Source organism: Trachemys scripta, chromosome 2 (assembly GCF_013100865.1).
Source record: "Trachemys scripta elegans isolate TJP31775 chromosome 2, CAS_Tse_1.0, whole genome shotgun sequence".
Lineage (NCBI taxonomy): Eukaryota > Metazoa > Chordata > Testudines > Emydidae > Trachemys > Trachemys scripta.
In genome coordinates this window covers 12,026,845-12,051,616 of record NC_048299.1, presented here as the reverse complement: position 1 = coordinate 12,051,616, position 24,772 = coordinate 12,026,845, and the positions used below count along the sequence as shown (strand labels likewise).

At 43.7% G+C, this 24,772-nt stretch overlaps 1 protein-coding gene across 4 annotated transcripts in view; it reads right to left on the bottom strand.

The window, feature by feature from the left end:
• Nucleotides 1-765: 765 nt before the first annotated feature.
• The window catches only part of OXSR1 (oxidative stress responsive kinase 1), a 122,805-nt gene continuing 98,798 nt past the window's right edge, over nucleotides 766-24,772 (bottom strand). For all 4 annotated transcript variants that reach the window (XM_034759917.1, XM_034759919.1, XM_034759918.1 and 1 more), the window contains 10 exons: nucleotides 24,478-24,526; nucleotides 17,604-17,669; nucleotides 17,212-17,334; nucleotides 12,731-12,766; nucleotides 10,448-10,606; nucleotides 7,536-7,615; nucleotides 7,021-7,073; nucleotides 5,190-5,258; nucleotides 4,127-4,191; nucleotides 766-3,437 (listed from right to left, as the gene is read on the bottom strand). In XM_034759917.1, the coding sequence (XP_034615808.1) occupies nucleotides 3,363-3,437; nucleotides 4,127-4,191; nucleotides 5,190-5,258; nucleotides 7,021-7,073; nucleotides 7,536-7,615; nucleotides 10,448-10,606; nucleotides 12,731-12,766; nucleotides 17,212-17,334; nucleotides 17,604-17,669; nucleotides 24,478-24,526 (775 nt within the window). In that variant the 3' untranslated portion in view covers nucleotides 766-3,362. The remainder of the gene's footprint in view (nucleotides 3,438-4,126; nucleotides 4,192-5,189; nucleotides 5,259-7,020; nucleotides 7,074-7,535; nucleotides 7,616-10,447; nucleotides 10,607-12,730; nucleotides 12,767-17,211; nucleotides 17,335-17,603; nucleotides 17,670-24,477; nucleotides 24,527-24,772) is intronic.

The following is a 24,772-nucleotide window of genomic DNA, read 5'->3' as shown; positions in this document are numbered from 1 at the left end:
GGCACCATGCCCCCGACCCCGGACAAAGAGGCCCCCCCCGAGCCTCCCGATTTTCCCGGACATGCCCGGCTTTTGGGGATTTCCCCCCGGACGGGGATTTGAGCCCCCAAAAGCCGGACATGTCCGGGAAAATCAGGACGTATGGTAACCCTACTATTTCAAGACAAGGGAAACTTATTTTGCCCCGTCATGCAGCACTTTTATAACACAGACCAGTTTTTTACTAAGCATGAGTTCAGATATTTTGGTGTAACCCAGTACACCATGCTAGATCCCAGTTCTGCAGAGGTGAAACTCCAGTGCATCCTCCCAATTCTTCACAACCCATCCCCCACTAGGGTATGTCTACCTGCGGCATAGCTGTGGCTAGTCCCAATCTATTGACTCAGACTCACAGAGCTTGGGCTGGGAGGCTTTAAAATTGCAGTGTAGACATTCACACTCAGGCTGGAACCTGAGGCCTGAGCCCCCAGGACAGGAAAGGTCTTAGTATCTGAGCTCCAGCCCGAGACCAAACGTCTACACTGCAATTTTTAGCCCTACAACCCAAGTCAGCTGACGAGGGCTCTGAGATTCACTGCTGCAGGTTTTTTGTTGCGGTGTAGAGATACATTAATACTTTTTTCACTTTGAGAGTCAGGGTATGAGCTTCTAAAGTTCAGTTATGTACATGAATTCTATTATCCGTGACAGCCCCGTATCCCAGCTTTCCGATATGCAACGTCAGACCCAACTCTTAAAACAAAATGGCACCTAAAGCATGGCCATGGACAATTTATTCTTTATTGATTAAAAATTAGAGATACATGCAATAAAATACAAAGTCAAAAGAAAAAAGGCGGAATATTTTACATCTGTCATTATAATCTACAACACAACCAAGTTGTGGAGAGGATCCTGTTTCATTAATGTAGCATTATCCTTAGAGTATCAACTAAATTAAAAAATACCACCTGGTCCTAGGTTCAGACCAGAAGTACCAAAAACCAAATCCATTAATGACATATTAAAAAAAAATATTTTTTATGAACAGCATTGGCACTTAGAAACAAAGTTATCTAGCACTGTAGTATCCCAAGCCAAATTTTGAATGACTACCAAAAATGTCTAGAGATCTAATCTCAAATACACTCCAGTTGCTTTTTTTTTTTTAAATTTAAAAAACATAGAAGCCTCAATGTCAGTGCAAACTCACTGTGTCTGCTAGTTCTGAATTAGGGAGGGCCAGGGATTATTTAATAAATAGATACTACATGGTTTCATTTGAGCAGTTTGAGTCTGACATTTCTCAGCACCAGTGCGCAAATGAACAGTGAGGTATGCATGGCATGCAGGCAGAAGAGAAGTAATACTGTACCCAAACTATTTGGTCTCCATATTCTGTCTAAGATTTAAAAATTAAAGTAGTATCACTCACTGGCCTTCATGAATGTGCAGATCACAACCTGCTCTTCCAAAGCCAATAAGAACTTTAGAGGATAAGCCATGAGCGTGCTTTACATCACACAACACGAAAAGGTGCCAAAACTTTTCATACACATTTTAAATGAGAATTAACCACCCCATTATATTAAAAATTGTCATGTGCTTTATATTCCTTTATTCGCTCTCCTACTCAGCACTTCAACGCTGCTCAGACTCTCTCTCATCCTCTTCTCCCATTCCCTCCCTTTGCACTCGTTTAATGATGGGATTGTGCATAACTGGCAGTCCCAGTAGGAAGATATTAAACTACAGGCTAAAGAAACAAGTGCAGTATAAAACCATGCAAAATTTAGGAAGCTTCCATAGCTGCTCATAGAGAAAAATATATAAATATATATTGTTCATTACAAGACTTAGAAATAAAAAAGTCCTAATTGAACCCAGTTGTCCCATTTTAACACTCCTTTCTGAATGGTATGCAACTGATGGAAACAGAACGTATTTCCATATTTCTGTGTTAAATTACAGGCTTACAATTTAATTGTATAAAACACTTCAAAGCCAATAGGAGATACAAAGGCGAACTGTGAAACAGTAGGAAAAAAATCAACACCATTTATTATTCACATATTGCATTACAAGTGTCTTTTTTAAACTAAAAGTATAATTTATATTATTTACGTAGAAATTCAAATTAAACACCACATACTAACGAAACCTAAATGTGAGTTACATGGTTTCAGTGACCTCTTGATCAAACTTCGACACTTGGGTCGAGAAGACATCTGAAAACCCAAGCAGTTAGTGCAGGATGGACACAAGGTCCAGAGCTTACTTGCCTAGTATACATCTACTGGCAATCCTTTTATTGCTGTAAAACAGAACAGGGATTGTTCCACATGTACCTGTTTGCAAAGCACATAAGGAAGGACTCTCAGCAGGGCAGAGGGATTTGTTTTAAAGAATAATTTGATGTGCAGGCTTTCTAAGCGCCAAGGAGCATAGATTTCTTCTCCTTTGTAAAAATGACTATTACTAATCTACCTGAAAGGTCAGTTTCTGGAAAGCCTCCCAGTTCTACTTTAAGAATGGACTACATCTGAGGACTACTTTAAGCAATAACCTGATCATGGTAAATTAAGAGGTTCTGTCCCAGTGCCACACTTAGCACTAATGTGGATTGAAGGGAGGGGAAGGCTATTATAGCAGTTTACCAAAGGGGCAGATGAATAAATGGTTGGCACCTAAGATCTCAATTTAAAGGAATCTCTCAGAAATGTGATGAAAGAGAATTTTTAACTGTCCTACAGGTAAGACTTGGCTCGCTTTCTGAAATGCCAGCATTCAAATCCATTGAGTTTTAGAAGCACAGCCCTAAAGATCAACAAGATCCCCCAGCACGTCAGCTGACCAATCAGCATCTCCATTTCAGATGCAAGGTTAAAAGCAGATTCAAGAGCAAAAGAAACCAAAAAAAAAAAAAAAAAGGCCTTTTAAACTTGTGCAAAAACAGCAAGTGAAAGAAATGAAACCACATGTAAGCAAACATTTAGGCTGGATGATTAGAGTAGTGGAACCCCTGTTTCGTACTCAGTAGTATTTTTTTTTTTTTTTTTTTTTTTTTTTTTTTAAAGTAAGGCAATAATAAGATGACCATGCAGGCAATGAAGTGTTGGATCTGCACGTGTGAGATGAAGGAGATATAAAAACATATGAGAGTTGTTTACAAAAGCAGTAAACGGAATCAGTAATTTCAGGAAGCTGAATAGGTTTGTGATCCTATTTAGGAAAAAAACATTAAAGCTCCTAGAATGGGGGCTGTAGTTCAATTCTTTGGCAGTAGTGGTTTTTGTTTTGTTTGTTTTTCAGGCCAACAGAAGCATGAGAAATATGCACATATAGGTTTTCAGTAAGGAAACCTCTCCTGGGATTGCAGTTTAGCTGATGCTGAGCTGTGCAAATCCTATAAGTTTGCCATCATCAGGAATATCTGAGCCTTCCACACCAGATGCCTGGGAACATAATGGGAAAGAAAAATTCAATAGCACTACGTTATGCATTATTTATAGCCTGACCTGAGTGAGTTTAGTTCAGGGAAGGAGCAGGTACAGGACAATTTTGGTTCTGTTCAGCAAATGGCAGTGTCTGAGGTTTGCCTCTGAGCATTTTTCAGCTATGAAGAGCTGCGCTCTAAGTTTCATCAACAACTATTCACTTTATGGCTAAGCCAACTAGCCAGGGTGAAAAATACAGGTACTTCCTATCCCAAGATAGGTCTAACTTTATAATGGGGTGTCTTCAACCCTCTGCTGATAAACAATTCTGGGTTTCGCTACTTCTTTGCAGGGTTCCTCTGCCACTGCCATCATGCTTCTTGGGCTCAAGGACACCCCTCAACCTCTTAACTCGTCTTCATTTGGTCTTTCTTCTGCTCCCTCCCCTCTCAAAAAAAGCTCCTGTCATCTGGAGCCACCCTTTTCTCTTCCAGAAAGGAGCCCATGGCACCTTAGCTGGCCAAACCACTTCTACTCTTGCTGGGTACGTGGGGCTTTCAAGTACAGATACCACCGCCACACTATTTCAATCTCTTATTGAAAAGTTCAGGACAGTAAGTAAGGGGTTCAGGAAGCTTGTCACTAAATATGCAGTGTTTTATTTACAAAAATGGCAACTTGCTTAACAAGGGAACAGGAATAAATACCAGTTTAAAAGTGACGGCTCTGTTTGCCTGGGGTTCTTCCACGATTTTCTGCAGATTAGCTGCAACTGAAATCACACACACAGGTTATATTAGGACACTCTCGATACAGTAAATTCTAAATCCATTAGGCACTTAAAAGAAAAAACAACCTTACTCAGAGTATACAAGCTTTGAACACTTTACAACTACAGGTTAATGTATGAAATCTTCAGGCTCATAACGAGGCAAAATAAAAAGCTATATTTAATCTACACCTTTAAACTGTGCAAATATTAGAGGCTGCTTTTCAGAATCAAACTATGTTTATGCAGGTGTAGTCTTAAATGCCTGACTGTGCTGGCAAATCAGGTTAGCTGCTAGCTGGCAGCATTTCTACCTTCTAAGAGGGAGGTTGGGGCGAGCCCCTTTTCAAAGCCAGTCTCTATGGAATGCTATTCGACATGCTATAGCTGAAGAGAAGTGCTCATGCAACGCAGATTGTTGTTAGTTTTAGCAGTAACATCCACCGTTTAAGAGGATGTATTCGTTTAGAAATGACTGTGGGACGTGGGGATCTAAGGCTTGTCTATACACACACTTAGTTCGCAGCAAGCTGGGGTGCATATGTACCCTGCACTAGCCTGTCTGTGTGGACCCTGCTACGACATACTAAATGTTCTGTAGTGCACTTTGATCTACTCCTGTTTCAAAATGGGACACCAGCCAAGGGCCTCCAGAAGTGAAAGGAGGTGAAAGGCAAGTGTGCTCACTGCACTGCCTAGATGCTGTTTATTTTAGTTTGTATTACAATTACAATCAACAGAACCTTTTCTTCACAGTTCTTAGAAATAGGTCGTGTTCTCTGAACTCCGGGACTCAAACCCACACACTCAGACAAAACTCCCACTGGAATTAATGACAGTTTTGCCCAAGTATGACATACAGAATCAGGGCCTAGGTGAGCTTTCCCAGAAGAACTCAGTACCTAAAGATCTGGTCATTCTCCACATGCTATATAACTAAAGGTGTTATTGTAAAGCATACGTATGCATACAAAGAATACTATAGCATCACTTGTAATTACCTATTACTAAATCTCTGCCATCAACAAGCCCAGCTGAGATGAGTTCTTGAGACACACCATCAGCAGTATCTGTAGGGGAGAAAGGTAAGTATTGTTCAGTTTACATTACAACTAGTCTGGGACAGCTTACACTATGGTCACGCAAACAACGAAGTCATAGGCACAACATTGGACAATCAAGTTTCTCACTAACCCAAATGATTTGGGAATCAGAAATTTGGCAAGTTAGTTCTTAAAACAAACAACTAAAACCTGCACAAATTGCACGGATTATAATTTATGATACAGTAAAAGTTCGCTGAGCTAGAAAAATGACTAAACGGTCACATTACACCTCTACCTCGAGATAACGCTGTCCTTGGGAGCCAAAAAAATCTTACCATGTTATAGGTGAAACCGCGTTATATCGAACTTACTTTGATCCACTGGAGTGCGCAGCCCCCCCGGAGCGCTGCTTTACCGCATTATATCAGGTTGCGTTATATCGGGGTAGAGGTGTAGAATGCAATTATAATACATAGTGTTGATTACAGTTTTGCTTCTTTTCTACCCTGAGCCAGTACTGACAGGTGGCCAGGCAAATTTAAGGCCACTAGAGACTTCTGAAAATGTCCACATCTGCCTCCACCCCCCACCCCCCAAAACCTAAGAGGTGGACACTATTTAAAATTAGCTACGCTGTACCACCTCAATTATTCAGAAGTCTTGTAGGGTCACCCAGAACTTTCAGATTGAAGGAGCTGGCCCAGCAGCCTTCAAATCCTGCATTCATGGGGTGACGTTGTACTCTAAATGATTTTATGAAATATGCTGGAATATGCCTCATGCAAAAGGTCTCTTGTAAGGTATCATTACAAAGCTTATAATCTACTGAGTGTGGTCATCCTATTTGTATAAATGTATCATTCTTGTATCTGAAACTAGAAATATGAAATATAACTCTGAGGGCCTACTGTACTTATGCAAAGTGTGGGCCATTAACAGTGGTTTGGAATCTTGAGGCTCCCATCAACCACGACAACTGACTGTGGATGGCTCTGTTTGCTTGCAGGCCTTCCTGTGAGTCAGGCTGGGAGGAATGGGGCTTGAAGTCTTACAGTGACATGTGATCATGTCACTTGAACTGGAATCTATCTTTAACCTGGTGCTTTTCCATTTAGAATGAGGGGTGGGAACCCAGAGAGGGACAAAGGATTCCTGCCTTATGCAAAAGATATATAAGGGGGTGGAACAGAACAAAGGGGGCTGCGACCATGAGAAATCCCCTAGCTACCACCTGAGCTGGAACAAGAGCTGTACCAGGGGAAAGGATTGTGCCCAGACTAGGAAGACGTCCAGTCTGTGATAGAAGCTTATTGAAACATCTCTAAAGGTGAGATTTTACCTGTAATCACTTTCTTACTGTATTAGGTTTATACTTGCATGTTTTATTTTATTTTGCTTGGTAATTCACTTTATTCTGTCTGTTATTACTTGGAACCACTTAAATCCTACTTCTTGTATTTAACAAAATCACTTTTTACTTATTAACCCAGAGTATGTATTAATACCGGGGGGGCGGGGAGGGGACGATGCCCCATTGCCTCAGCACCAAACTTCCAAGAAGGCATGATCCAGGCAGTTTGCTCTGGATATCTCAAACATTTAACGAGTGGAACAAATACACTCCAGTGGAGCACACATCTCAGTCTGAATCTCTGCTTGGATCTGCACACATTCATTTCAATTTTTTGCGAAGAAAAAAAAAAACAAACGAAACAAAAAACCCACCACAAAGATAGCTGCCCCCCCAACCCCCAGTTCAACACATTTCATTTCCACAACTACTCACCTCTCCCTGGGGTAAATTCAAACCGAATATCATTTAGTTCTTTCTTTGAATTCCTGTGGTAAGAATACCTAGTATTAATACATTAAAATGGAAAAGCAGCTGTTGTACAGAATTTATTTCTGATTGTTTGGGGAGTCCAGTGTTCTGGTTGAAGGGGAGTCATTCAAAAATCAGTTTTAAAAAGATAACTGGATTTTAATTTTTAAATACCAGCTACTCTATCCAACAGGGATGCACAGACAGTCCCTGGATTTGCATCTGGGAGGAAAGCTCTCAGTGGAGGGCCGTATACTTAGGAATGTGCTTCCCCCATTGGTTTGACAGAGCCAGTGCTTGTTGATACTCGGGATACATAAGGCCCATCTATCCATGAATTTATGAGTTATATAATTTACTCAAGGAAACAATGTTTCAGTGACAAATTCAGGATTACAATTCCAGAGCTTAATAGCCCAGGCCCCACCCACTAGTTCACACTGCCTTCCTTTCCAACAGTTCCACAATAGCACACTTACCTTAACCTTAGTACAAGACTGATGGGGACTTTTATATCCTCCTGAACTGGTGCTACAGCAGGGGCAGGGGCTGATGGTGCCTAAAATGGGATTGGATTATTTTAAAATCAACTATCACTAACCCCTCTTCCCACAGTCTTAAAAGCACAAAACACAGATTACAACAACAATTGAGTATAAATACTTAATACCATACAACTATCAAATATTATGTAATGTGTGGGCATATAGCCACTCATTGGAATATTAAGCCAATTAGCCAGGGTGAAAAATACAAGTATATTATTTATTATTATTATTATAGAATATTGAGAGCACAATGAAAACCCAAATGAGAGGAATATTAATGTACAGTTGAACTATACTACGTAGGAATATTTAGAAAGACAATCCTGTCTAGCATTGTCTCCAGAGAAAATAAATGGTGGAATAGGTATTTGCCTTTTAGAGACACTGGAAACTGGCCAGAGGGTTCAGAAGAGGTTTTTAGCGCATTTATCAAATAATTTTTCAGGCAAATTGGATTTGTCTGGAATCTAAGGTATTTGATAGATAAAGTATCGGAGGGGTAGCCGTGTTAGTCTGGATCTGTAAAAAGCAACAGAGGGTCCTGTGGCACCTTAAAGACTAACAGGTGTATTGGAGCATAAGCTTTCGTGGGTGAATGCCCACATGCGTCTGATGAAAGCTTATGCTCCAATACATCTGTTAGTCTTAAAGGTGACACAGGACTCTCTGTTGCTTTATTGTTTAATCAAAATCTGGCGCGCGGGGCGGGAGGTGGGGGTGGGGAATTGATTGCTCTTTCATTGTCTAAATCTTGGTCTGTATTTCACATGCTGCACAAGAGATTTTAGCTTGAAGCAATAGGATAGACCATATGCTAGGCTGACAAAGCAGGGAAACACTACCCAAGACCTTTTTTCATCTGAATCACTCTCTTTTGAGCAACTTAAAAATGAACAGCTTGACTGAGAAATGAGGTATTTCACGCCATCTGATACCAATTTCACTACCTTTTCTAAAAAATCAGGGGTGGGCAAACTTTTTGGCCTGAGGGCCGCATAGGGTTTTGGAAATTGTATGGAGGGCCGGTTAGGGGAGGCTGTGCCTCCCCAAACAACCAGGCGTGGCCTGGTCCCCATCCTCTATACCCCCCTGCTTCTCGCCCCCTGATGCCCCCCCGGGATCCCTGCCCCATCCACCACCCCCGCTCCCTGTCCCCTGACCGCCCCTGGAACTACCGCCCCTGACTGCCCCCCACCGCCCCATCCAATCCCCCCTTTCTTCCTGACTGCCCCCCCAGGACCCCTGCCCCCATTCAACGCCCCTGTCCCCTGCCCTCTGACCGCCCCACCACCTATCCATAGCTCCACCCCCGACCACCACCCCGAACTCCCCTGCCCTCTATCCACACACACCCAGTGCCCTTACTGCACTGCCTGGAGCACCGGTGACTGACGGCGCTAGAGCCGCGCTGCCCAGAGCAGCGGGAGAGGCACCAGGCTGGAGCCATTCACGCCACTGCGCAGCACAGAGGACTGGCTCAGGCCGGGCTCTGCAGCTGCGCTGCCCCAGGAGCTTGCAACCCTACCACCCAGAGTGTTGCACCACCGGTGGGACAAGCTGAGGCTGCGGGGGAGGGGGAACAGCAGGGGAGGGGCCGGGGGCGAGCCTCCCAGGCAGGAACTCAGGGGCTGGGCAGGAGGGTCCTGCGGGCTAGATGTGGCCCGCAGGCCGTAGTTTCCCCAGCTCTGGTCTAAGTGCTGGCCCTATTTAGAAATCCATCAAAGATTCTGAGCTATGATTTAATGCAGCAAAGTGAATGTCTACTCCAAACTGTACCATTTCTCTTTAAGACTAGTATATTGTCAGTAATGGTTATCTTTAAAGTGGAAATAGGAATTAAGTGCAATGAGACTATATATAGTTCTACTAAAAAAGTTTCTAGCAAAAAATGAAGACCAGAGCGTTACTTTTACTAGTAGCATTGCCAAAACACTTCCCTATGTGGCAGTTAGCGAGATCATGTTAGTTTTGCCCTTTCTAATATTAAATGCTTCTCCCCAACAGCAAATACGAACATTAGTTTCTTTTATTTAGAAGTACCATCATTCAGGAGTCTGGCAAATTTAGCAGCACTGTAAGCCAGCCAACTGTAAGACATATTCCAAATATCTCTGGAACGGTTTATTTTGGCAATTTCCACCCCCACCCCCACCGCCCTTCAGCCCAAGACATCAGAATTCACTTCTTTCCCTCCTGGGTAGGCTCTCCTAGCTGGGTTTGCACTAAAACAATATCGAGTAGAATTAAGTTCTGTGCTACTTAGCAAGGTTTCAGGTTTCCTCACACACATCAATTCTCTTCTGCACCAAATGGGAGCCTGTCAAAAAACAACTTCAAACTCAAAACCAAAGGGAAATCTGGTTTCTCTATTAGCCTTATGTTAATACGAAGGCTTTTTCAATGCACGTGTCCTGCATCCATTTCAGAGCCTGGAGGACCTCCTGCTTCCACCTCCAGTTTCCTCCTACTCCTCCTTATAGACATACCCTTGAGGCTCTGAGGCTGCTGAGAGGTCTGGCCAGAACCTGCTTCACAGCCTGTCAATGTTTCTCCTTAATCACCTTAAACAAGAAGCTGCTGATCTAACCAATGCATTTGCCGTACAGCACTAAAAGCCACTACTAGTTCAGAGAAAAGAAAACCCAGGAGCAAGCAGATCCCTGCAGGATTGTGCTAAGCGAAGCACCTCAAAGCCACCAGGGCCTGCCTACTCCTTACACTCAACTGGACAATTCACCACGCTAATACAGCTTTCCTGGCTTCAGTCAATTCTAGTGAGACTGATACTTTAAGGAGGGTCTCCCACAAAACTGAAGGTGTGTATAAAGGGTTTCTAGCCTTACCTGCCCTGCTGCTGGAGCTGCTGCAGGAGCCTGAGTCGGTGGAGGGACAGCAATTTGAGAAGGCGGCGCAGGTGCTTGTCCTGCTGGCTGAGGTAGTTGAGCCGGAGTCTGTGCTGGAACATGGAGTAAATGACCTGTAGGTTCAGCTGGTGGGAACAGCTACAAAACCAAGAGGTTGTAATGAGAAAAGGAATGTCATTGAGAGCAGGTGGTTGGGCATGAAGTGCATTTTGACCCCGCTTGCCAAAGCGCAACTGATGAGTTTACTGCCAGCTACATTTCCATCCCCTCAAACCATTAAGTCAGATCCAAGTGGGTGTCAAGGGGCTTCAACTTCTCCTTGCTCTGGAAGATGATTCTTCCTCTCCCTCATTATCTCCTGAAATGCTCATCCTCCCTATTACTATGGACAAGAAACTCGTACAGCAGGAGGACTGAATGCTACATAGTAATACAAACTGAGCTCTTCCCTGGAAGATACAATCACATGCTGTAGTTTCCATTTTCTTGGAACATGAGCATCACTGACATGTCTCATTTGCCAAGTCATTGGGTCAACCTCCCACATTGCTTTATTAAAACTGGCTTGTGATTCCTTTCAGAGGGGATACACACACAACACAGCAAAGAATTAAATCTTTGTAGATAAATTATCTGTTTCCAAAGAAATACGATTCCAGGTATTAAGATGTCAAAACAGTTCCGCATTCAATTCTGATGTAACGTAAACAGAGTGCAGGCTCTTCAAAGCATGTAAGAGAAGCATGATTGGGACTGGATGTATAGTTTTAATGCTCTAGTCCCTGGCTGACCAAAAATATGGAAAAGCAAGAAACTAGTCAGTTCTCTAGGGGAGAAGGATGGATGAAACATGAGTTACTGCAATTATAAATCTTCTGACTCCATTCTGAGATGGCTGCAGGGAATCTCTCTATAATTGATCAAGTTGTCAGTTGCAAGCTGAAGTTAGAACAGGCAGGCTAAACCTCATCAGAATTCTACAAGACGTGCCAGTTTAACATCCCGTGTGTGTCGGGAAGGAAATAAGTAATATCTATGCACCAAATCAGCAAGCAACCATATCCTAATATCTAAGATACACTAATAAAATTCCTGTGTAAGATTTGCTAACTGCAAAGAGTTCTGAAGCAAGATTTTTAACGGTCATTAAATTATTGCGCCACTACCAACTGTGAAGGACTCCTGAAGGCCTAGCTCAGAGGCTTAGCTGTAGGCTGAGAATGAGTCAGACCAGGTCCTATAAAATGGGCACTTTGTGTATGTCCATGTTGCAATTAAAAACACGTGACCGGCCTGTGCCATATGGCTTAGGCTCGCAGGGCTCAGGCTAAGGGGCTGTTTAACTGCTGTGTAGACTTTCGGGCCCCCCTCGTAGGGTCCTAGAGCCCAGGCTCCAGACCGAGCCCAAATGTCTACACGGCAGCTGAACAGCCCCTTAGCCCGAACCCACATTAGTTGGCACAGGCCAGCTGTGGGTTTTGAATTACAGAGTAGACAAACCCTTTGACTAAGTTGTTTGGAGGGAAGGGATGTGAAGAACTTGACAGACTTTGAAATAGTGGATTCAACCTCAAAGCTGGAGAGCTGTAACAATTTTCAGGATTTTATTTGACAAGGAAATCATCAGAGAAGATCCCCACAAGGGAGTGAACATAGCATCTAACTCACTACCCATATGAGCCTCTCTCTTGATAAACTAAGTTGAAAACATTCCCTATAAAGCAGCGGTTCTCAAACTGTGGGTCAGGACCCCAGAGTGGATCACAACCCCATCTTAATGGGGTCACCAGAGCCCGAGCCCAAGCTGAAGCCCAACTGCCCAGGATCGAAGCCAGAGGGCTTCAGCCCTGGGTGGTGGGGCTCAGGTTACAGGCCCCCTGCCTGGGGCTGAAGCCCTTGGGCTTGGGCCCCCCACATCCAGGGCAGTAGGGTCTGGGCTTTTCCCTCCATCCCGCCCAGGGTCATGGGGCTCAGGCAGGCTCAGGCTTCGGTCCCCCCTCCTCCGGTCATGTAGTAATTTTTGTTGTCAGAAGGGGGTCGCGGTGCAATGAAGTTTGAGAACCCCTGCTATAAAGGTTGTTAAGGTTACTGCTAAGAGTGTCTCTCTAGCTAGTTAATGATTCACCTTCTAGGGAAAGAACTAGCTTCCAAGCCTGGGGATATTATTTTTAGAGGCCAATAAGAACATGTTCCTTGTGATATTGACAATGATTGGGAGTTGTCAGATTCAAAGAGCAACAACTTCCAAAAGGTCCAACTTACCTCCGAATTCTGTAAAGATTCTTTCACTCTGGGAGACTAAAAAATGAAAAAAAGATCAGTTGTTACTATAAGCTGTAACAAAACTGAACCTTATTGACTAGCCATGGACTGCCTTAACCACGTTAATATTCACTAAATGCACATACACGGGTCTGGTCTTACTTTTATCTACATATTAAAATGCACAACAGCAATCAAACCAGTTAATTTCTCAGCAGCCTAGCCATGCTCTATCCCCCGGAAATGTATTGTCATGGCTTGGTTTATTACTTACAGTTTAGATTTATACACAGTAGCATACAATAAGAAATACCAGAGTTCTTTACTGGCAGAGAAATCTAATATTAATGAGGACTACATTGATTGGATATGGATTTCATTAGCAAGCAGAGCCAATAAAGTCTGTTTTAAAGCCACCCCAACTCTTAAAGAGGACAACATAACAGTCTGCAGAGCAATTAGAATATTAAAGGTGTCATAAGCATTAAATACATTAGAAAGTTGAAGTCATAAGCAATATACACAACAATGAAAAACAATTCCTGAGAACGATAAAGTATTTTTTCCTATCTACAGTTGAAACAATGAACAATTAGTCTTATTTGATATTTGGGAAACAATATTACCTTTTCCTATTAGTTATAATTTCTGTTATGGTTATGCTTGGGACCCCCAAAGGCCCCATTGTGCTAGGCGTTTTAGGAACAATTAACAAAAGGCAGTCCCTTAGACTCTAGGTGTCAGAAAACAAGTGGAAGAGACTGAGTAAAAGGGAATTATTCAACATTTAACTAGATTTGGGGAACTCTGTTAGGTGTTATACAAACATGGGACAGTCCCTGCCCCAAAGAATTTATAGCCTAAAACAGTGTTTCTCAACCTTTCCCTTTGGACGTACTCAGATTTGAAAAAGTAGGTAGAGCCCTGTGTGAATAGAACATTTATATCCGCAGATACGGATATCTGCAATTATAAAACAGATATCCACGGAGTTGCAAGGCTCTAGCGACAACGAGAGAGACCAGCAGAGCCATAGCCAGCGAGCGGGCCACGAACCACTACGGTGAAAGCAGCAGCATGTCAGGCAGCTGCTTGCAGGAACCAGCGCCCAGGCTGGGCAGCTTGTCCAGCGTGGCTGTTCCACCCCCAGCCCTACACACTAGAGGGCACCAGGCTCACTGGTCCCTAGTCACGCTAGTGTGTGTAAGCGGCTTGCACACTCACGGACAGGAGTCTTGCTCGTTGTCACTAAAGCTCTGCATCTCCGCAAATATCTGCTTTATACCCACGTTGGGTTCTAACAGTAAGGGGACGAAGCCACCCGGGGCCGGGGACGAAGCCACCTGGGAGCTGACAGACTAATCCTGAGCCCCACCACCAGAGGCTGACAGACCGAGACCACAACCCCCCTTAAACTTGTCTCACAATCCCCCTGGACGTCCCGATCCCCAGGTTGAGAAACAATGGTCTAAAAAATGGGGTTGAGGTTGGGATAGTAAAGTAATACTACACGTGGCATTACTGGAAGCAGAGGGTAACAAGGTACTCTCAGTCCTGGGCACCCTGTGAACTATCACAATGCCAGGAGAGATCCTAACCTCTTTGTAAGAGTAGATGTTAACCCCCTTATGTTGGCCAAATTTCCACTTTGGGTGATTTAAATTCAGCCTCCTTATATTCCTCATGCAGTTTTAACTGGATAAGGTATCTTTACTCCCTGAACTAAATTGTTCAACAGAATTGCTTCTTCTAAATAGCTGTCACATTTCATTTGGGATATGACTATATTTTAATGTTAGTATTTTTTAAATAAAGTGTCAGCTTGCTTTAGCAAAGTAAAGTAACAGATATGTAGTTTGGGACCCTGTTGGATGAAAGCTTCTACATAAATGAAATTAATCTTGGATTTATTTCTAGTTACCTCTTTAAAGAAAACTAAGCTCATTTAATATTAATAATATCTACAAATCTGTTTTCTAACTCACCAGCGCTCCTTACTCTCACACTTGAACAGCAGACAAACTAATGGCATTTCTATTCACTATTAAAAATGAAAACTAAGAAAATTCTAATACTATCCCACTGAGCAAACTGGCTCAACTTTTACTTTCGGATAGAGATAGTAATTGAGTTGCTTGATCCCTCTGGAGTTTGGAAATTCAAATTCAAGAGAAATCACAACACACATGCTCTTACACGATGTATCTTCCACTATAAAATGAATGCATCAGTGAACAACGGCACACTGCATGTTCGCACTCACTAGTTAATCACAACACTTCAGTAATTACTTTTGCATTCTTTAAGTGAGCTAATACACTTTAAACCCCAAACCTAGAGTTGTGTATAACATGATGATACCCTTAACATATAATCCTATTTCTTTAATCCTTGTCCTGCCTCTTCCCTTCTTGTCTTGTTTGTATTCTTATTGCCCTCACCTGCCCCGTGCAGTGTCTAGCGTACTTTTGAGCTCTCAGAGAAACAATGCTTCTAAGCTACACTGACTCATTTCTTGTGGTATTCAGACTTTTGGAAATGAGCATTTTAAAACAAATGAAAGGCTATAGTAAAGCTGGGTGCTACAGAGGAGAAGTGTCTGAGGGAATAATGCCAAACAGTTTTTCTACATCTTGCTTGGAAACGTGTCAAGTGAGGCTTAATGGTGGGATGGATTTCAGATTTTACCTTTCCACCTGGATTACTCTCTTCTCCTGGCACCATCAGCATTTGATCACAGTGGAGGAGTTCCTCCTACACAGTATTCTCTGCAACCGACAGGGTCTGCGAACAAGACCTTTGTACTTTCTTTGGAGGAGAGGCTCTGGTAGTACGTTACAAATTGGCCAAAGTCAATCTCGGATATTTGAAAATGGTATCTCCAGACACTGTTGCTACCGTCGGGCATTGGTTAGGCTAGTGGCAAGATGAGATTTTTGCTCTGATGTTGTACTGTTAATGTTATTATTAGGTGCTCCTTGGAGATCTCACACCCAAGTATTGACCCAGCCTGACCCTGATTAACTTGTGAGATCTGAATGGATCACAGTATAAGGAATAACATGTTCAGTTTTCAAAAAATCTTTAGCTAGTCCAAACATTTGGAATGGAGATTATAAATGAAAGTGTCAATTCCCTCTCGCTCAATAGGAAAAAAACAAATAAGCCACGTTCAAAACACAACAGGGGCCAGTGCTAAATCAGGGTATCGTGATTTCAGAGACAAGATATGGGAACAACAAATTTTTAATTTTCTCTGAAACAAGGTTTGGAATATCAGCCTCCTTTAAAATTAGCCTTATAATTTAAAATATAGGGAGACTGTATTTTATATCTGAGAGTGTCCTAGATCAAGATTTTCAGAATTATCTATCTGATATGGTAAGATCATCCCTGGGTGAGTAGCAACAGTCTGAGCACAAAAAGAAAGCTAGTCAAATTTATAACTAGAAAGCTAACAAATAAAGACAGAATAACTGTAATCACAAAGCATATTAGAAAAAAAATGGCAAGGTTGCAAAAAGCATCTAATTTTGCAGAGACTTAAGGAAATTTCTACACAGATCATAAATAAAAGGGATGTAATGAACCAGAAGATGGAAATGCTTTAAAGGGGCAAATGTTTAAACACCCCAAGAGAAAATAACTTTAGTACAAGAGTATTTGAAGAAGTCTTCAAAAGCTCATTCTTTGGCTCTCCTTAGTTAAATCTGAGAAACATTAAAATCTATTTGTTGCTATGAAAGGGAAGAATTACATTCAGAAAAAACATCTTTGAAGTGGTAGTGTTTGGAATGATGAGCATACATATCACTGAAGATTTGAGATCTACAAAGGATTTAACACTTCAAGTTTTACACCCATTTTTTTAAACACAAAATATAATACTGTAAAATCCGTAGCTACTTAGGACTTCACGGATGCCACTTGATTGCACACTGGGGCCATGCTGGGATAGAACTGTTCCACCTGTCCAATCACAAGTCCCAGTTACTTGAGCTTAGAGAGAACGTTGGCTGTGTAAGAACTATGATGCAGTTGATTCTATCATGTAGGAGGCAGTGATAGCCACATTAATCAGTTCATTACAGTACTTCAGATAATGCTACGAAAACAATCTCAGGTAGTTTATACCACTGCCGTTTTAAATTAGCCACATGACTACCCTGATTCTCTGTTATTTCACTGGACTGGGAGCCAGGAGATCTGGATTCAAATCCCCAGCTCTACTACAGACTTATGTGCAACGTTGGAAAAGTCACAAGCCCTGTGCCTCAGGATACCCTCTGTAAAATAGGGATAATACTACTTCTACCATCCTGTCTCTCTTCATGTCTGGTTAGACTGTAAACTCTCTGGGACAGGGACTGTCTTACTGTTACTGTTTAACACTTCACACAATGGGGCCCTGAAGTCAGCTGGAGCATCTAGGCACTACTGTGATACAAGTAATACAATTGTTGCAGAAACCAGTGGCTCACCCTGAGCTGTGAAATTGCTGCTCTGCCTTCCTCACTTTCTTCATCTAGTTCATCATCACTCCACTCCCAGCCACCATCCTCAGTCTTATGAAGACGCCCACTGGAACCCGGGACCCTTCGGACCTGTTCAGCAGACACACAGAAACAAATGCAGATAATTCTAACTGTCTTTTTTAGGAAAAATGTGTCCAAACAGTATCTAAGCTGCAATCCTGGATTCTAACAGGAACTGATAAGGGATCAGTGAGTTTATATCTAGAAGACATTAGAATATCACAATGCTAACTAAGAATTAGTCCAAAAATTTTTGAGCACAGTGAAGCATAAAAACTAGCAGGACTGTGACATCCATGTTAAACAAAGGTGGTCACTGCCCATTTGCATCTTGGTACCTTTTTAGCTCTTTCAGTGATTGTTGGTGCCCTCTGCAACATCTTTTCTTGTAGAAATTCTTTATTCTGGAAAAGAAAATTATTTTAAGTGTCTAATTCACTCGTCTACTGTTGAAAATCATTTCATGGCTCAAGCATTTTTTGGCCATAAACCCCACTTTCAATCTAATTTTAATAAAACCAGGAAGACTTGCGCTGTTTGGGAGTCAACATCATTCTTTCTAAGAACCTCTGCGAGATGTAACAAGAAGCAATCCACTAATTCATTCCCTGGGACTGCAGTTAGAATTTCTCTACTATGCATGCTAATCCTATATACCTTTTCATCTGTGACAGATTTACCACTGCAAAATGATATAGGATGAGCAAGTGAGAAGTGGTATACATGAAACTTTGGTTTTCCTTAAAATTCAACTGAATCACTGCAAAATATTTAGCCCCTTATAACTAGAAATTGACCAAATTAAAAAAAATTGGGCAGGAAACAAGAAAAACTGGCAATTGCAGAGCCTTTTATCAGGCCATTTTATTACGTATGTCACATACTGTCTTGTTAGAATGCTAATACTATTTAACTCAGCCCTATTCCCTTTGCACTCTTACACTGGTCCCTTCCCCACTGTCAGTGGCAAGTCATCTCAGATGCCAGCATGAGGGGTCAGGAATAGTGCAACCCAATACATGGAAAATATGATCCATCGCTGGGGCCAGGGTTACAGAACACAGCACATGTGTTTTCAAGGAGGAAGCAGAGTATGTTGCATACACTGGAATAAATCTCTACATGTATAAGCAGTATCCCTTTGCATTAAAAGTCCTCTAATACCCTTGTCTATTTCACAGACAGGGTACAGAAGAAGGTAGGATCAATGGTCCATCTAGCCAGTATCCTGTCTTCTAACAATGGCCAGTGCTGGATGTTTCAGAAGGAATGAACAGAACAGGGCAATTATTGAGGGATCCATCCCCTGTTGTCCAGTACCAGTTTCTGGCAGTCAGATGTTTATGGATACCCAGAGTATGGGGTTGTGTCCCTGACCATCATGGCTAATAGCTATTGCTAGATCTATCCCCCATGAATTTATTTAATTCGTTTTTGAAACCAGTTATACTTTTGGACTTCACATCTCCTGGCAAAAAGTTCCACAAGTGGAGTGTGCCTTGTGTGAAGAAGTACTTCCTTACATTTGTTTTAAACCTGCTGCATATTAATTTCATTGGTTGATGCCTAGTTCTTGTGTTATGTGAAGGGGTAAACAACACTTCTCTGTTCACTTTCTCCCAATTCATGATTTTACGGACCTCTATTATATGCCCCCTAGTCATCTCTTTTCTAAGCTGAACAATCCTGGCCAATTTTCTCTCTTCTCATATGGAAGCTGTTCCACATCCCTAATCCTTTTTGTTATCCTCCTCTGTACCTTTTTCAATTTGAATATACTTTTTCTGAAATGGGGTGACCAAAATTACATGCAGTATTCAAGTTGTGGGCATACCATGGATTTCTTTAGTGGCATTATGATATTTTCTGTCTCATTATCCCTATTGTTAGCTTTTTTGACTGCTGCTGCATATTGAGCAGATGTTTTCAGAGAACTATTCACAATGCCACCAATATCCCTTTCTTGCGTGGTAACGGCTAACTTAGCCTCCATCATTTTGTACGTATAGTTGGCATTATTTTTTCCAATGTGCATTACTTTGCACTTAACATTGAATTTCATCTGCCATTTTGTTGCTCAGTCTCTCCATTTTATAAGATCCCTTTGCAAATCTTTGCAGTCAGATTTAGACTTAACTATTTTGAGTAATTTAGTATCATCTGCAAACTTTGCCACTTGACTGTTTACCCCCTTTTCCAGATCATTTATGAATATATTAAACAGCATTGGTCCCAGTACAGATCCTTGGGGACTTGTCTCCACTGGCCACTTATTCCTACTCTTTGTTTCCTATCTTTTAACCAGTTACTGATCTATAACTGTGTATAAGAACATAAGAACGGCCATACTGGGTCAGACCAAAGGTCCATCCAGCCCAGTATCCTGTCTGCCGACAGTGGCCAATACCAGGTGCCCAGGAGGGAGAGAACCTAACAGGTAATGATCAAGTGATCTCTCTCCTGCCATCCATCTCCACCCTCTGACAAACAGAGGCTGGGGACACCATTCCTTACCCGTCCTGGCTAATAGTCATTAATGGACTTAAGCTCAATGAATTTATCTAATTCTCTTTTTTTTTTAAACAAGGTTTTACAAGCAATAAGCGTAACAGAATATCAATTGCTAAACTCATCATAGCCAGACGTGGAAGGTTTAGTACAAGCAGTTTCAGACAGATACTAGGCTCCTTCATAATTAAATAGTATGGCTACAGATATAATGCACAGATCATTCTCTCCCTGAAATTAAATGAGTTTATTTGACAGTTTCCACTGCACTCTGCCCACCGACCCATGTACTTTTAAACTACATCTCTACCCCGATATAATGGTGCCCTCGGAGCCAAAAAGTCTTACTACGTTATAGGTGAAACCACATTATATCAAACTTGCTTTGATCCGCTGAAGTGCGCAGCGCCCCGCCCCGGGAGTACCGCTTTACTGCGTTATATCCAAATTCACGTTACATCGGGGTACAGATGTACTAACAAAATGCCAAATCTGAGACCTCATCCACATCTTAAAAATAACCAGTCAGAAAAAGGTTTCCTTGTTTCCATCCAAATATGGACTGCTCCCCTTATCCTCTCTCCGCACCCACCCTCACTCATTGACCTAAGGCCTAGAACAAGAGAGAAAAGACAGTTACCTTTTCCATAACTGGTGCTCTTCGAGATGTGTTGCTCATGTCTATTCCACAATAGGTGTGCGTGCTCCCCATGTGCACCAGTGCCAGAAGTTTTTCCCTTAGCAGTATCCATAGGTACTGCTCCCCGCTGCTCCCCCCTGCTGCGCGCTTCATGCACCTTCAGTTCCTTCTTGCCGGACAGCTCCGACAGAGGGGAATGAGGGCGGGATATGGAATAGACATGAGCAACACATCTCCAAGAACACCAGCTACGGAAAAGGTAACTGTCTTTTCTTCGAGTGATTGCTCATGTGTATTCCACAATAGGTGATTCCAAGCTATATCTGTTGGAGGTGGGAAGAAGTTCACAAACTCCTGGAACGGAGAATGGCCCTGCTGAACCCGGCATCCTCCCTGGTCTGAGAGACAATCGCATAATGCAAGGTGAATGTGTGAACTGAAGACCACGTGGCAGCCCAACAAACGTCCTGAATGGGGACATGGGCCAAAAAGGCAGCCGACGAGGCCTGCACCCTAGTCGAGTGTGCCTTCACAATTGGTGGTGGAGGGATTCTCGCCAGCTCATAACAGGTACGGATGCACGAGATGATCCAGTTGAAGAGGCGTTGAGTGGAGATCGGCCGACCTTTCATGCGCTCGGCCGAGGCGATGAACAGTTGCAAGGACTTTCAGAACGGCTTAGTCTGCTCCAGGTAAAAAGCCAGAGCCCATCTCACATCCAGCGTGTGGAGGCGGCGCTCCTCACTGGACGCATGGGGCTTGGGGCAGAGGACTGCCAGAAAAATGTCCTGACCCATGTGATAGGCGGAGACTACCTTAGGAAGGAACGAAGGGTATGTACGGAGCTGGACCTTATCTTTATGAAACACCGTGTACGGGGGCTCGGAGGTCAGGGCCCTGAGCTCCGAGACCCGCCTAGCCGAGGGTCCCAACAAGTGATCAAAACAAGGAAGGTCACCTTCCACGAGAGGTGTGACCAGGAGCATGTGGCTAGCAGCTCAAACGGGGGCCCCGTGAGACGGGCCAACACCAGGTTTAGGTCCCACTGGGGGACCAACATACGGGACATATGACCTGCCGCTGTTCCTGGACCAGAAGGAGTGGCGGCGCCAGGAGCGATGCCGACCACAGGACTGCGATCCCAACGTGGAGGACTGGTATTGTCGGTAACAGCTGCTCGGTGATCGGCTCCAGCGGGCTGACCTGTGACGGGGAGATGCCAGCAATCAACGCCCGGGGCTGCGGAGGTGGTGCCATGGCGTGGTCCTGGGGCGGGACGACAAACGGGAACAACGTCGACGTTCATGCTGTGACCAGCTGCGATAGCCCCTATGAGAAGAGGACCTTTGGCGTCATCTGCCTTGGTCCCGTTGGTGTTCACTCCTCAAGGCGGAGTGGTGCTGAGTCTCAGTCAGATGGAACCCAACCAGACAGCCTGGTGGGTGTTGAGTGCGATCCACATGGACTTTGCCCTGAACGGTCGCTGGGCGGCAAACGGCATTGGGAACATTCCCTCAACCGAGACCCGTACCAAGCCGGGGGCGACTGCAGAGATCCCAGTGGCGGCTTGCCTCTGGAGCGCAGGGTCGACATCGGCGGTGCTCCTGGTACTGGCATGGACATAACATCACGGGCCGTCTGCGGGACCTCCGGTGTGGAGGGCATCCAGACATCCGGGGAGGCCTGCTCCGTATGGACCAGGCTACTCTGCTCAACTTGAGTCAGAGGCCTACAGGCCAGTGGGGATCGAGGACTGCCCGATATGGGTCTAGCCTCTATCCCAGGTTTACTCTGGTGCCGTGGTGAAGAAGGCCTCTTCTTAGTCTTCTTGGTATGCCCAGGGACGGGGAGCGGTGCCGACTAGTCGATGGTGCCGAAGGGTCACCGCACACCAACACCATGGTGCCCGGTATCGACTCGGAGCAGTGCGCCGGAGCCAGGGTCAGCATCAACTCCATCAGAATAGCCCGGAGCCTAATGTCCCTTTCTCTCTTGGGCCGAGGCTTAAACGACTTGCAAATTTTGCAGCAATCGCTGAGATGGGTCTCCCCCAAACAGCGTAGACAGTCTGCGTGCGGATCACCCAATAGCACAGATTGCCTACAAGTGTCACACGACTTAAAACCTGGGGCCCGGGCGCTCTATCTAAACTAAAGTAACTAAACTAACTAACTACAGGTACCATACAATGAACAAACAAGCAGTTTTGGGGATGAGCTACAGCAAAACTGGAGCAGAGCAGTTCCGACGCACCTTCACTGGCGGCAAGAAAGAACTGAGGGTGGGGGGAGTACGCAGCTCCCCTTATACAGCGCCATGGAGGCTCCACACCAGTGGTCACTAGGGGCACTCCCCTATGGGCACTGCTAGGGAAAAACTTCCGGCACCGGTGCACATGGCGAGCACGCACACCTATTGTGGAATATACATGAGCAATCACTCGAAGAAGAACAAAGAAATACTCTGCCCAGATCCAGTGATAGATTTAAGATCTGGTATCTTGCAACCCACCCTTTGGGTCTAGAAATGGGCGTTTTATACTATTTGGTAGTGAAGACACCCAGCTTTCAACAGCATACAGCACTTGCTGCTAGTCGTGGAGAGCCCTGAAACACCTGACCTTATTCATGGCATAAAACAGTAGAACCTCAGACTCAGAGTTCCGAACACCTTGGGACAGGGCCGGCTCTGGCTTTCTGGCCGCCCCAAGCAAAAAAAAAAAAAAAAAAAAAAAAAAACAAACAAACCACCACCTGCAGCGCGGCCAGAGCCAGGGTGCAGGGGGACTCCCTGCCCTGCAGATGTGCCCCAGCTAGCGGGGGAAGGGGGAGGGAGCTGGGGAGGGCAGAGAGAGAAGGGGGGCGGCCAGGGCTTCAGCTGGGCGCTGCCACGCGGCCCCTCCCGCCCTGTCCCCTGCCAGGAGGGCTCCACACCGCTCTGGTTGGCTGGGAGGGAAGGATGCTGAAGGGCGCAGCCGGCCCCAAGCACCAGCTTGCTCGGCTGGTGCCTGGAGCCGGCCCTGCCTCGGGAATGGAGGTTGTTCGTAATTCTGAAACATTCATAACTCTGAACAAAACGTTATGGTTGTTCTTTCAAAAGTTTACAACTGAACATTGACTTAATACAGCTTTGAAACTTTACTATGAAAAAGAAAAATGCTGCTTTTAACCATCTTAATTTAAATTAAATGAGCACAGAAAGTTTCCTTACCGGGTCAAATTTTTTTATGTTTTTAGTAGTTTATATTGAACACAGTACTGTACTGTACTTGTTTTTTGGGGGGATCTCTGCTGCTACCTGATTGTGTACTTCCAGTTCCAAATGAGATGTGTGGTTGACCGGTCAGTTCATAACTCCAGTGTTCGTAACTCTGAGGTTCTACTGTACACGGAAAGTCTCCTAGATTGTTTTCAGAGGTTTCTAAGATCTGAATTAGATTTGCTCCCTCTCAGAACTCATCTACACTTGTGCCAGCACGTAAGGTACGTGGAGCTACGTGAGACAGCGAAAGGCAGGCTGTGTCTACACTTACTGAGGAGTATAGCTACACGTGGCATTGAAAGGCTCTGGCAAGGGGGAGGCAGTGGGAAAAATCTTCAGGAGACTTTTTCCACTGCCTCCCTCTGCCAGAGCTTTTCTACTTTACTTGCCTAAGCGGTGCCTCACTGTCCACACAGCTACTTTATATCCGCGCTACCTGGGCATGCAGTAGCTAACTCTCCACCTCACCGCAAGTGTAGACATACTTTTAGTTGGCTTTAGAGGTGGAAGGGGAAAAAAGTAAACCCAATGGAAGATGTTAAAAAAAAACTCAAAGATTTTTTAAATAGTGTCTATGAAACATGTTTCTTTAACAGAATACATGATTTGATAGCATACAAAGGTTTTATTTCATTAATTTGCAACAAGCAGCCTAACTCAGAGTAGCACTGGTTGTAAATAAAACAGCCATCCCAAACTCACATCAGTAAAGCCTTATACCGCCCCACATATTTAATTATACATAATGTTTCCCTTGCATACAATTTTGGAATGACAAATTGAGTTAGAAAGTTTTATCATACCTTTGCTTTTGTGAAAAATTTGTGTCTTAATAGCTCTGCTGCTGTTGGTCTAGTAACAAAAGAGGGAGAAAAATAGTTATAATTGTTACTTTGAAATGTAACATTCTTCCAAGCTGCTTGCTTCATTCACCACAACCTACCTACAAGATGAAACTTTGCCATCTGACTGTTTACCCACAACCCAAGACCCTGAGTCAACTGGCACGGGCTAGCCGTGGGTGTCTAGTTGCTGTGTAGACATATCCAATAAGGACAGCAAAAGCAATGGCTCTTTTCCAGATGTATGCACTTCAGT